This window comes from Bos javanicus, chromosome 2 (genome assembly GCF_032452875.1).
Source record: "Bos javanicus breed banteng chromosome 2, ARS-OSU_banteng_1.0, whole genome shotgun sequence".
Taxonomy (NCBI): Eukaryota; Metazoa; Chordata; class Mammalia; order Artiodactyla; family Bovidae; genus Bos; species Bos javanicus.
The window spans coordinates 107,553,430-107,566,034 of NC_083869.1; the positions used below are offsets into that span (position 1 = coordinate 107,553,430).

At 57.3% G+C, this 12,605-nt stretch overlaps 2 protein-coding genes across 5 annotated transcripts; both read left to right on the forward strand.

Moving 5' to 3' along the window:
* Positions 1 to 237: 237 nt before the first annotated feature.
* Positions 238 to 2,643, forward strand: SPEGNB (SPEG neighbor; the record flags this gene model as incomplete). The annotated part of the gene is given in 8 exon segments (XM_061431103.1): positions 238 to 331; positions 439 to 568; positions 1,190 to 1,285; positions 1,287 to 1,495; positions 2,095 to 2,123; positions 2,125 to 2,246; positions 2,414 to 2,520; positions 2,523 to 2,643. Coding segments are annotated over 8 exon segments (816 nt in total), but the record flags the coding sequence as incomplete, so codon positions are not given.
* Positions 2,644 to 3,216: 573 nt separating this feature from the next.
* On the forward strand, positions 3,217 to 10,218 carry GMPPA (GDP-mannose pyrophosphorylase A). Of its 4 annotated transcripts, none has more exons than XM_061386143.1 (13): positions 3,217 to 3,578; positions 4,157 to 4,217; positions 4,323 to 4,420; positions 5,337 to 5,440; positions 5,703 to 5,889; positions 6,253 to 6,312; positions 7,374 to 7,504; positions 8,535 to 8,669; positions 8,776 to 8,873; positions 9,040 to 9,086; positions 9,295 to 9,387; positions 9,498 to 9,666; positions 9,938 to 10,218. In XM_061386143.1, the coding sequence occupies exons 2-13, from the start codon at positions 4,178 to 4,180 to the stop codon at positions 10,036 to 10,038; spliced, it is 1,263 nt and encodes a 420-aa protein (XP_061242127.1). In that variant the 5' UTR covers positions 3,217 to 3,578; positions 4,157 to 4,177; the 3' UTR covers positions 10,039 to 10,218. The 4 variants fall into 4 exon arrangements, with proteins under 4 accessions (XP_061242127.1, XP_061242146.1, XP_061242117.1 ...); XM_061386162.1 differs by having other exon boundaries at positions 4,163 to 4,217; XM_061386133.1 differs by having other exon boundaries at positions 3,217 to 3,515.
* Positions 10,219 to 12,605: the final 2,387 nt, after the last annotated feature.

Sequence of the window (12,605 nt, forward strand, 5' to 3'; positions counted from 1 at the left end):
GGGCCATGCCCAGCTGCCCAGCTCTCCGGGTGCTGACGTGTGGTGCACCCCAGAGCCGCCCAGGTTTCCCCTGAGGGCTGCCCCAGTGGCTGAGCTAGCATCCCAGGCATCCTCAGGCTAAATAAGGAGACTGTGTGGGTCAGGGAATGGAGGCTGGGTCCCCGGGGGCTTGGGGCAGCCACGCCAAAGAAGGCAAGGAGGGGAGCCATGTATAAAACCTGGGCCTGGGGCTGAACAACTACCCGTGCCCTGGCCCTGCCGTTTGGAAGGCCATGCCGCCTGCCACCCAGCAGGGTGAAGCTGAGCCCTCACAGCGAGTCTAGATCTTCAGGTCAGCCTAGACACTCTCACATAGGGGGATGTTCTGAACCTACAGGGAAAAGGCTGAAATTCGGAATCTCTGTGTCAGCCTAGACCTCTTTGTTTCCTGCTCCCCAGCTCCTGCCAGAAAACCAGCGGCTGTGTTCTGCTCCGCTGCGGCCCCTCCCCCTGGATGTATGCTGGATATCAATGACCCCCAGGTTCAGAAAGCAGCCATTCGCATCCAGGCCTCTTACCAGGACCACAGGTAAGGGGGAGCTCTGGAGAATTGCTGGAGGAAGGGAGCTGGAGCTGCAGAACGCTCACGACTGCATTTGGGGGATGGGGGTAGACTGTATTTGGGGGGTTGGGGAGACTGATGCTGAAGCTGAAACCCCAATACTTTGGCCACCTGATGCGAAGACCTGACTCATTGGAAAAGACCCTGATGCTGGGAAAGATTGAAGGCGGGAGGAGAATGGATGGATGGTTGGATGGCATCACCAACTCGATGGACACGAGTTTGAGTAAGCTCCAGGAGTTCGTGATGGACAGGGAAGCCTGGCGGTGCTGCACTCCATGGGGCCGCAAAGAGTCGGACACGACTGAGTGACTGAACTGATACTGACTGAGCACAGTGTCATGTACCTGTAGGGTCACTGGACTTAGAGTAGAGCGGTTTCTGAGGGGTGGAGGGGTGGCTGCCAGAGAAGACAATTTTACTAACAATTCAGGGGCGGCTGCCTTCCCTACCCACCCCACACGTTTAAGGGTCTAGTGGGCTGGGTGGTGGATGGGGAGCAAGGGATGCTGTACGGATGGACAGGGCTGCAGGTGGGCCCGGGCCGTGTCATGAGAGCTTGGGGCCTGACTTGGACCGTGCGGGTAGGTCCTGGAAGGAGCTGCGCGAGAAGGGGCCACCGAGAGTGTTGGAGCCGCTGAAGGACGTGGTGCTGCTGATGGAGGGCGGCGCGGCGAAGCTGACTTACTTCGGCTTTCCCGGACCTATTCATCCGCTGCGGCAAGGACCGCAAGGAGCTGCGCGACGGGCCCAAGTGTCGTTATGTCTTCAAGGACCCTGACGTAGTGGCACTGGTGGTGCACGATGGCGAGATGGCAGATCTGAGCCAGTACAGCGTCAACGTAACCAACCCCTTCGGCCAGTGCTCCGACTCGGCGCGTATCCTTGTGGAAGGTACTACGCGCCCTGGGGGCAGCGTCACCGCGCGGAGTAGCACCAGTTGGCGGGCGCCCACAGCCTGGTCTTGCTGCGCTTACCGCTGGGCCTCCCCGAGTCCGCCTGGGGATGTGGCCCAGCCCCCGCACAGCCTGAGCCGCAGACCAGGGCGCAGCGCCGGCCGTGCGCGTACTCCTTTCCTACCCACAGAATTCCATCCCATCCAGCCTATGAAGTCCGCTAAGGGCTTCAGTCACGCTATTCCAGGGCCCCAAGGTCACTGCGAGCCAGAAGCAGAGGCAGGGTTAGAGCCCTGGTCTTCTGGCTCTCAGCCCAGGGCAATTTCCGAGGCATCGCTAGATGTGCGAACATTTCCAGATTTTCAGCCCTAGAATCTCTATTGATCCTTCTTCATTAACCTCTGCGAAGGGCGGGATTAGTCCCGCTTGACAGTTGAGGAGATGATGCCCCAGCGAGGTTAAAGACCTGCCCACCATCACACAGCGAGCTTAAATCCATCTAGTATTTAGAGATGGGTATTAGCTGGGGAGGTGATGCCCTGCCTGCCTCATCTCTAGGTTCTTTTACTGGGTGGCAGTCCCTCTCCCTTCCTCTAGTTCCAGCGAAGATTCAGAAGGGATCGGATAAACACTAAGGCGCGCAAAGGCGCCAAGGTAACGCTGATTGCCGAGATCCTGGGTAAGCCTGAGCCCGACGTGGCCTGGGCCAAGAACGGGGAAGAGAAGACTACAGGTGAGGGCGAGGACTTGCGCAAGGACAGCACCTGGAGCGGGAGCTTGGGCGGGGCGGGGGTCCAGAAATTGGCGGGAGTGGGACGGGGGCGGGGAACTGGGAGGCGAAGAATGGAGTTCAGTACCCCGGGCGGAACCCGCGTAAACTGACCCCAGGCCCTGCCCTCCCCTTCTTCCCATCTAGAGTGTTCTTTGAGATCGGCAGTACCACCGCGACGCTGACTATCCGCCAGGCCACGCCGGAGGACAGCGGCAAGTACGAGGTGTAAGTGGAGAACAGCCTGGGCATGGACCGTCCATCGCTCGCGTGGATGTGGCCTGAAAGGAACCCTCAGACCCGTCGCCCTGGCCGGAGCCCCGGGTGGGTGGGTCAGACCACCCTCCTTCATCTTGCTTAATAAAGCTGCTCTCTGACCCTCGGCGTCTATTCTGTTCTTTTGAGACGCCATTTCCCCTGCACTTGCACCCACGCTTATTCCAGATCAACACACCAAGGTCACAGAAAGTTGGGGTCAGAATGTTTGGAAGGTGCCTAGTCCAGTGGTTCATTTTGCAGACAGGGAATCTGAGATATGACTTCTCTCACGGTCAAAAAGTTCCTGCACTACGAAGTCTATCACTTGCCTTCTCTTCGTTTGCATAGCTCAAGCCCCACCTTCTCCTGGGGGATTTGCACTCTGGCCCCGTCCATCTCAAGACTGGCCACACTCCCTCAGGTCTCTAGCCTCGCTCTTCCCTGGGACCTGGCTCTCTGCTTTGGCTGATACCCCTGGGCCTTTTCCCAGACAGCTCAGGGCCTAATCTTAAATTCCAATCTCAGTTTCTCAGGCTCCATTCTTCTAATTTGGATCCGGCCCACTAGATTCCTTGGCCAGGCCCCCGTGCTCTCCCATAAATCTCACCTCCTGGCTCTTGGTAGAAAGCAAGAGGATAGTTAAGAACTACAATTCCCGGCAGACTCTGCGAAGGAGTTCTCGCGAGTTGCGAGAAGACACGTGCGCGGAAGGAGTGAGCAGTAGCGGGCGACAGATCTAGCGAAAGGGGACTAGTGGTAAAGGGAGCTGATGGAGGGGTGCCGAAAGGATTAGCGGGCAGAGGACGGTAGACCGAGAGCGGCTCGGAGGTCTCGACTGACTCTCCGCCCTAACGCTCTTGTGTTGGTACCACAATCTCTGGCTGCGCGAGGCTAGGATTTATTAGTCAGTTGTGGGGTTCAGAGGGTCAACAATCAGTTCTCCGAATCCAGAGATTCAGTACTTGTCGTCAGTATCGGTGCTCAGGGCTTGGTAGGTTCGGTGTTTGGGACGCTAAAGGAATCTGTCTTTTGATTCGGGGTTCATCACCTAGAGGTTAGTTTTAGGATTCAGGTTCAGCCTATATAGGTTTATTTTAAATTGAATTTGGGATGCATTATATACGCATCAGTGTTAGTTCAGTACTTGGGAGGCATTCTTAGGATTGTAGTTAGATATTTGGGACTCAGGGTATGAGGTTCAATATTCAGGGTTCACTGTTGGGGTACAGGGCTTAAGATCTAGTCAGGATGCAACAATGGGAATTGATGGGTTTGGAGTTTAGGTTTCTTGAGGTTTGAGATCTGAGAAGGGTGTATCTTGCTGAGTTTCTGAGTTTGCTGAATCTGAGGCCAGAGAGAAGACTGTTAGGGGTCAAATTGTGGGGTGTGAATTTCAGAATTTGGGTGGATTCATTGTGGGGTTTGAAGGCCAGCTGGAGTCTGGGCTGGGATTTGAGTTGTGTGAAATATATGAGGTGTTGTGTCCCGGGCAGGTGCATATTGAACTTTGGATTTACATCCTTGGAGAGGGCTAAGTGTTACTATTTGGGGTTTGGGGCCTAGTTAGGATATGAATCAGGTTCCTGGGTTGAGGTGTGAGATCTGAGCCTAACTTCTCTGTTGGGATTTGAGGTTTAGGTAGCAATCGCCATCATGCTCAAAGCTGTGATCCTGATTGGAGGCCCTCAAAAGGGTGAGGAGCCAGGGGAATGAGGGGAGGAGGTTGGGCTGAAGTGGTTGACTGGGTGGGTGCAGAAGGAGGCAGGAAGCTGAAATGTGCTTCTTTCTCCTCTCCCAGGGACTCGCTTCAGGCCTTTGTCATTTGAGGTGCCCAAACCCCTGTTTCCTGTGGCGGGGGTGCCTATGATCCAGCACCATATTGAGGCTTGTGCCCAGGTAACCCCATAGGCTCTCCTCTCCCACTTCACTTCCTGCTCATCTCCTTCATCCATATTTCCCCCTTTTCCAACCATGACTTTCCCACAAGGCATAACTTCAGGGACCACCATTTACAAATGAAAATGTGAATGTTGCCCCCTGGAGTTGTTCTGTACGGATGCCCTCCTGTCTTCCCCTAACCTAGTCTCTCATCTGGCCTCGTGCTCAGATTCTGCTCCTATTTTTAAAGCATGAAATGTGAGATCAGGCAAAAATCTTAGAGACAATTGAACGCTGTAGCTGGGGGAACCTTAATGATAGCAAAGCACAGAACTCATACCTTTGCTCACTGAGGAGCTAATTTCTTTATTGCTTTTGGTATTGAAGCAGGCAGGGTTTTATTTGAATCTAGTTTCTACTTGCTGTAAGAACATGAGCAAATTTCCTAGTCTTTCTGAGCCTTAGTTTCCTTATTTGTAAAAACGGAGATGATTAGACCTGCTTTGTGAGATGGCAAAGCTTGCAATCGTGTTTGTAAAGTGCCTAGTATAGTATAGGTGCTTGATAAATTATATCCTCATCTCAAGCTCAGGTTGACAGATAATAAATATGGGGTGCGGGGAATGAATGGGTTATTCTTTAACACAGCTTGGTAGGCAAAATCTTCCCTAGGTTGAGCCGCAGTTCAGATGTGAGAGGTCAGGGGATAATAGAATAATAAAAGATGAAAACATCAGGGACTGAGACTTTCTCCAAACTTCCTCATTGTCCAGAGGAGGAAGCAGGCCAGAGTGGTAAAGTGAGTGCCCAGGGGCTCACAGCTGAGAAGGAAACTGTGGTCTCCAGACTTCGCAGCCAGCACCCGGGATTTCTCCCCGTTTTCATTCTTTCCTATCAGATATTTTTTTCTTCCAACCTTTTCCTTTATGCCTAGGTCCCTGGGATGCAGGAGATTCTGCTTATCGGCTTCTACCAGCCTGATGAGCCCCTTACCCGGTTCCTGGAAGCTGCCCAGCAGGAGTTTAACCTTCCCATCAGGTGTTTGTGCCCATGGGTGGTGTGGGGGTTGGGGGGCAGTGCCCTAAACTTCTGGTGTTTGGGAGTGGGGTCCATCCACTGGACTTCACCTCACACACTAGGAGGATTCTTATTGGGGCATCTGTGAATCCCTGAGTTTATTGAGTTTCTCTGTGGACCGCGGGCAGGTGTACCTCTGGGAGCAGGAGGAGTCAGTTACCCAGGCTCCTCATATCTGTCTCTTCTGATCTCACTGAGCTGGCCCTGGGGTCCCTGGGGACAGGTACCTGCAGGAATTTGCCCCCCTGGGCACAGGGGGTGGTCTCTACCATTTCCGGGACCAGATCCTGGCTGGAGGCCCTGAAGCCTTCTTCGTGCTCAACGCTGACGTCTGCTCCGACTTCCCCTTGAGCGCCATGTTGGATGTCCACAGACACCAGCCACACCCTTTCTTGCTCCTTGGCACCACGGTGAGAGGGCCCCGGGGGGCTGGAAGGTGCCAAGGGGGTGTGATCCAGAAATGTTTCTGGAATGCAGGGTGTCGGGGAGGCAGCCCAGGGGGTTGGACTGGGAAAGGGCGTCAGGATGGAGTTGTGCTAGAAACCCCAGGAGCAGTGGAGATGGCGGTGGAGATCCCAAGCCCTTTGGCTGCTCAGCCGCAGGGAGCGGGTGAGGGGGTGGCGGCAGCTATCAGTTCTCACCCTCGCTGCAGACAGAAGCCCTGTCTGCCGTGGAGATGCGTGCCAGGTGCTATAGGAGAGGGAAAGAAAGACAGAGGAAATAGACCCTGCTGCTCTGGAGCTAGCAGGTCACTGTCTGTGTGTGTCTTTCAGGCTAACAGGACACAGTCCCTCAACTATGGCTGCATTGTGGAGAATCCACAGACGCATGAGGTGAGAGCAGAGAGGGGGCTGGCTGGGTGCTTGCTCTGGGAATGAGAACATGGTGATGAGTGAATGAGGCATGAGATAGGAGACAGGCGTGGGAGGAGGGGGTGAAGGGCCTGTGTGTGTCATCATTCTCCAACCACTCCCCCTCTGGAAATGCTGCACCACTCTGGGGTGGGCCCCACTCTTGTCAAACAGGTGGGGTATGTCCTCGGTCGTTCATCTTGTACCCCTTCTAGAGAGATTGCGAGAGTGAAGGCGTCACAGATAAATGATTGGGGTGCTATGAGAGCACAAAAAGAGGCCCAACCCAGCCTTGCCTGGCTGGGGGAGGGGAGGGCTACCCGGAGAAGATCTGTTTAGATGAAGGAGACGGGAATGCATTGCACGTAGAGGGACCGGCATGTGCAAAGGCCCGGAGGCAGGAAGCCACCTAGCGTCTCCAGAATTACGGAAGTCAGAGCACAGTCAGCAAGGCGGAGAGTCTCTGTCATTGTTTGTGAAGCTCCCTGAGCTTGACTTTCACATACCCCTTTTATTTGTTCCAGCTTTAGTATTAAAAATACATGTATACACACATGTGCATGCATAAATTTTATTTTGAAGTTTTGAGCTAGGCACTAGCTAGGTGTAAGAAAAGTAGAGCTGAAGGACAATCCCTGTTTCTAAGGATCTCAGACTAGTGGGAAACCCAGCCATCACAAATGATACTAGTGCTATGTGAGGTGTGGCCAGAGGTCAGGGGTGCCCGGATCTGAGAAGCCAGCTCTGGGGCAGAGTGGACTCACACTGGGTTTTGAAAGCCTAGTTTTTCAGATGAAGAGATGGGAAGGGGCATTCCCAGAGCAGGTATGCGATAGCATGGAGTTGTGTTCCGGGAACACTGGGAAGTGGGGAGGAGAAAGGCATGTAGTTCAGACTTACCTTGAAGGTGAAGGCCAGCAGCCGGGGGCAGTCTGCGTTGCAGGAAGACCACTCTGGCAGCAGGGAGGACCTGGAGCTCAGGGGGTCTTAGAGGTGGTGGCAGTGGCCTCTCCTCCCCTAGCCCCAGCCTACTCTGTCCTCAGGTCCTGCACTATGTGGAGAAGCCCAGCACGTTCGTCAGTGACATCATCAACTGCGGCATCTACCTCTTTTCCCCAGAAGCCCTGAAACCCCTCCGGGATGTCTTCCAGCGAAATCAGCAGGATGGGCAACTGTGAGGCAGGCCCCATGACCCTGTGACCCCAAGTGCCCCTGGTCACAGACCACCCCCCCCGCCACCTGCCCCCAGTCTCTGCAGGCTCCACATCCACCCGCTCACCTTCCTTGTCCTTCTTGTCTCCACTTGTCATCTCCAGCCGAGCCTCCCTGTCCCTCCCTTCCTAACCTCATTCTGTCCCTCTTCCTTATCCATCTCAGTTCCTCTTCTGTCACTGCCTGCCCACTCCCCTCCTGGTCCATTTCTCTCAAGCCCTGAGTGTCCCAGAGATGCCTTTCCGAACAGACGGCAACACACACACATGGGTGCACACAGGCGTGTGTGTGTGCACACATGTGCACGCGCGCGTACACCCATACTCTCAGGCCCAGGCTCCCCCTGGAGCACAGTGCCCCGGAGCCCTGTTCATCATCAGCCACAGCCCAGGGTCGTCGTCCTAGGCTGGGACCTGCTCCTTCTGTGGATCCGTGCCTTCACTCTCTCCTCCCCTGCCCATCTCCCATCTCATGCCTCATTCACGCATCACCATCTTCTCACTCCCACCCATCTCTGCTTTTCTCTCCATCTCTCCTGGCCTCTCTGTTTCTGCTGAGCTGGCATCTCCACCATCTCTCTCTCTCTCCCTCTCTTTCTGTGACTGTCTCTGCCCTCACCAGCTGCCTTCCTCTGGGGTGAGTCTGTCTGTGTTTCATTCCATCCAGTTGAGAGGGAGGGCGGATGGCGGGGAGAATGGGAAAAGTGGGGAGAACCTAGGTCTGGTCGAACTCCCTCTGGATGTAGGGCAGGATGGGCAGCAGGTCTATGCCTGGGGACATAGCAACTCGGGGGGTGGGGGTGGAGAGAGGCGGGTGATGTGTGTGAGGGTGATAGGAGAGCTTCCTGAGATGTGAGCATCCTTCTGGAGCAGATCTGACCAGACCTGGAGAGGTGGTGGGATTCTCTCTGATCCCTGTCCCCAGGAGATTGTGTTGGCCCCCAGTCGGGCTCAGCTGGGGAACTGATGTCAGCATCTCTCCCTCTGTGCCAGGGAGGACTCTTCAGGCCTATGGCCCGGGGCAGGTACCATCCGCCTGGAGCAGGACGTATTCTCCGCCCTGGCCGGGCAGGGCCAGATCTATGTGCACCTCACTGACGGGATCTGGAGCCAGATCAAGTCCGCAGGGTATGGGAGTGGCCTCTGATGGGGTGGTTGGGTCATCTGAGACTTTGGGGCAGTGGGCGCAGGCCCTGCTGGCCCCTGAGCCCCCATTCCACTTTCTGGCCCCCAGCTCAGCCCTCTATGCCTCCCGCCTCTATCTGAGCCAGTACCAGCTCACTCACCCAGAACGCCTGGCCAAGCACACGCCAGGGGGTCCACGGATTCGAGGTACCCATCCTGCCCCAATCCATAACCTTTGCCCCCCAGCTCAGCCCCCCTCCCCTCTGAGCTGTGACTCCTGATCACAGATCCAGAGGTGAAGTCTCAGTCCCACACTCCCTGAACCAAGTGTGGTTTAGGGGCATTTGCCCCCAGTCCTTTCTTCTGCTTCTAGGAAATGTTTACATCCACCCGACTGCTAAGGTGGCCCCATCGGCGGTGGTAAGCAGTGGCCCAGCCCAGAGGAAGGGAGGAAGGGAGGTGGCCATCAGATGGTAGGGCGGTACAGATTCTCCCGAGCTCAGGGTGGGGTCTCTCCTTCGTGCACAGCTTGTAGGGTGGCCTCAAGCAGGTCCCTTCCCCTTTATCTTTTCTGTGAGGGGACTGGATTTGGGGCCCTCCAAGGCCTATGGTTGTGCTTTCTCCACAGTTGGGCCCCAACGTCTCCATCGGGGAGGGGGTGACCATAGGTGAGGGCGTGCGGCTCCGAGAGAGCATCGTCCTCCACGGAGCCACACTGCAGGTAGGCATCCAGGCCCACGCTGCCCACGTGGCACCCCCAGAGGCCAAGTGGAGGAGTGCACCCCATGGGCTGTGCATCTGGCCCCTCACTCCCTTCGTGCTGTTTGTCAGGAGCACACGTGTGTTCTGCACAGCATCGTGGGCTGGGGGAGCAGCGTGGGGCGCTGGGCCCGTGTGGAGGGTACCCCCAATGACCCCAATCCCAACGACCCCCGAGCCCACATGGACAGTGAGAGCCTGTTCAAGGACGGGAAGCTGCTGCCTGCCATCACTATACTAGGTATGCTTCCCGGGGTGCTGGGCTGCGAGAAACTTCCACAGGTGATGGCCATGCCCTGTGGGAGCGTTTGTGTGCCTGTGTGTCTGTGTGTGTATTCCTTGAGCAAACATTTACCCAGTATCTGCTGTGTGTCAGGTCCTGTGTGAGTCGCAGGGGGCACAGATGGGCAGGGAGGGGTCCCCCCCACCCCCAGATGGCGGTGGCCCCCAGCTCATTGCCCCTCACCTCCCCTCCCCACGGCTTCTCCCTGGTGCCCTGGTCCACACTGCAGGCTGCCGCGTCCGGATCCCTGCCGAGGTGCTCATCCTGAACTCGATTGTTCTGCCACACAAGGAGCTGAGCCGCAGCTTCACCAACCAGATCATCCTTTGAGGGGGCCTGCCAGAAGGCCCCCCTGAACTCCCATCTGCTCCCCTGAGGCTCCTGCCTGCCTGCGTGGCCAGCCTCTGTCCAGGCAGGCTCTCCACACGCGCACTTGCAGGGAGCAACGTGGGTGGTTGGAGGACTCTGGCCTCCCTCTCCACTCCCTAATAAACCCGGGTGAACCCTGGAGCCAGCACGGACTCCGCTTGTGCCTGGGCCGGGGGTGATGGTGGAAGGGGGGCAGCTGAGTCAGGCCCCCCCACATTAGCATTTAAATTGGAGTTGTTGCTGCGGGCTCATGAATAATGAATCTGGAGCCCTGGTAAATTTCCCCCTCCTACAGCCTCAGCCTCTCTGACGCTCTGGAGGAAGGCCCTCTAGGCTCCTAGCCTGCAGGCCCTGCCTTCACCCAGATGCTGGCTCCCTGTTCCCCTTCACTGGGCCTGGCTCAGGCTCCGGAGTGTAAGGGGAAGGGGGAGGGATTTCAGTTGGCCAGTGGGGTGCAGGCGGCAGGCATGGGAATTGGGCCTGGGAGCCCAGGGCCCAAGGTTGGATCACCTGGTGTCCGGTCTCTTTGGTTCCTGCCCAGTCCCGGCCCGCTTTCCACTTTGCCAGCTCCATCTGCTCCCAGCTTGGCTTTTGGCGGGATGGGGGTATTCTCCCCCGCCCGAGGCCGGATCTCTTGTCTTCTAGTCCCTGGCAGGCAGGATGGGCCTGAGCTGCTGCCTTTCTCTCCAGAAGCACAGTGGGAGCTACTCCATTCTGGGAGGGGAGGAGCCCTGGCCACCTCCCACACTCTGGCTCTGCCCTCTTCCGGCAGGTGGGTGGGTAGGTGGAGGGTTCTCAGTCTTCCTTCCACATTCCTGAAGCCCCAGAGAAACCCAGCTCTCTCTGGTGTTCACCCGTGACCCCCGTGTGCCCCTCCTGGTGCCCCCCCCTTTCCCCAGCTGTGGGTGCAGAGCTTAGTTGCCAGATGAGTTGGTAATGATCGTAATCTGCTAATTGAGAGGAATCTAATTACCCGAAGAGACTGGGGGTGGGGGTGCAGGGCGTGGGTGGGAGGGAGGAGGGGGTCCTGGCAGCCAGCAGGGGTGGCAGGCAGCAGGGTGCCAGGGCCTTTATCAAAGCCCAGGATTTCAGAGCTTTGGAGCTGGGCACTTAGAAAGATGTGCTTTCTTTGGGGGGGGGGGGCGGAGCTGGGCTGAGGCTGACCTGGGGATTGGGCTAGGTGTGACCTCCTAGCCCTTGGAGGCCCCTGCAGGCAGAGTCAGAGCACCTGTGAAACAACCTTGGGGTTTCAGCACTCCTGATCTACAATACAGTCTGCCTTGACTCAGCTTCTTGCCTCGTTCCCACTCCTGGTCCCTCCAGTCTCTTCTCCAGGCCGGACCTTCTGTCGCCTCTGCGTAGGGTCCGCAGGGGGCTGCAGATGGCTCCTCTAGGCTGGGGTCAGCCCCTGAGGGAAGGGCTGGGAGAGGGGTGGGCCAGGGGGCCAGGGGCCCGGTCCCTTCCTCTCCACCCCCAGTCCTGACCCTTCTGTTCCGAGTGGTTGGCAGAGGCCATGGCAGCTTCATCATAAATATGATAATTTAATTATTTTCTCAGCAAAACACCGTGAAATCCAATAAGTCTGTGTCAGGCCCTGGCCCCCAGGAACCCCCTCCTGGGCCCAGTGGGGGTGGGGGCAGGGGCAGGGGCAGTGTTAACAGTGGAGGGGGCTAGTGAAGCTGAGGTCTCTGTGGTGTGCCCCCTGCCCCAGGCAGAGCAGGTCACTGTTGTCTCTGTGCTGAGGTGCAGAGGGGGCTTCTAAGGAGAGAAGTTCCATTGCTCTCCATTCTCTTCAAGCCTAGTCTGTCTGGGAGGGGCCTAGTCCCCCTCCACCCCTAAGGGAACATCCCAGGACCCAGCACGTGGGAGTGTCCGGTGGGAATGTCCGGCCTCCTGAGGGGAGAGCGCTGGGGTCCCCCTTCACTACCTCCAGGACCTCATTGGCCCTGTAGGGGTAGGAGGGTGCTGGCCCCTGGGGAGAACGGAGGGAACTGGGGTGGGAAGTATGGGGTGGTGGGGGGAGGGATGCGGGGGAGGGGTGCGCTCCTGCCATTAGCGCTTTTTTTTTTTCCAGTTTCCATAAAAAGATTATTCTGTAAAATCAGCGAGGGGGAGCGAGCTGGGGGCCGGGTGGGGGGGCGGCGGGTCCCTGGCACCAAGCTGGATGGGGTGACAGGAGAGCTAGGGACGGGGACTGAGGGGACTGAGCGTGGAGAGAAATTTGGACGGGCTTCAGGAGCCAGCCAGGGGGAAGAGGCTGAGCCAAGAACACAGATTGGGGGGAGGCCGGCCAGGGTGGGGTGCGGCGGGGACCGGGCCTCCTTCCCACCCCCGTCTCCATCCCCTCCCCCTGGCACTTAGCAGCCATTATCGGGGGAGCAGATTGCAGCCCCTCCCCCTCTCCGGGAAGCCGGCACAGCTGGGGCCCCGCCACATCTGCCGCATCAGCACGGAGCACAGCTGGGTGTGCCCAGAGCCGCGCTCCCCAAAACACGACGTGGGGGCGGGGGTCCAGGGAGAGCCCAGAC

Excerpts from the sequence above, each read along its gene's own strand:
- GMPPA (XM_061386143.1), top strand. The coding sequence starts at position 4,178 with ATGCTCAAAGCTGTGATCCTGATTGGAGGCCCTCAAAAGG. Across the intron at positions 7,505-8,534 it reads AATCAGCAGGATGGGCAACT|GGAGGACTCTTCAGGCCTAT; the intron begins GTGAGGCAGGCC and ends CCTCTGTGCCAG. Across the intron at positions 9,388-9,497 it reads TCCACGGAGCCACACTGCAG|GAGCACACGTGTGTTCTGCA; the intron begins GTAGGCATCCAG and ends GCTGTTTGTCAG.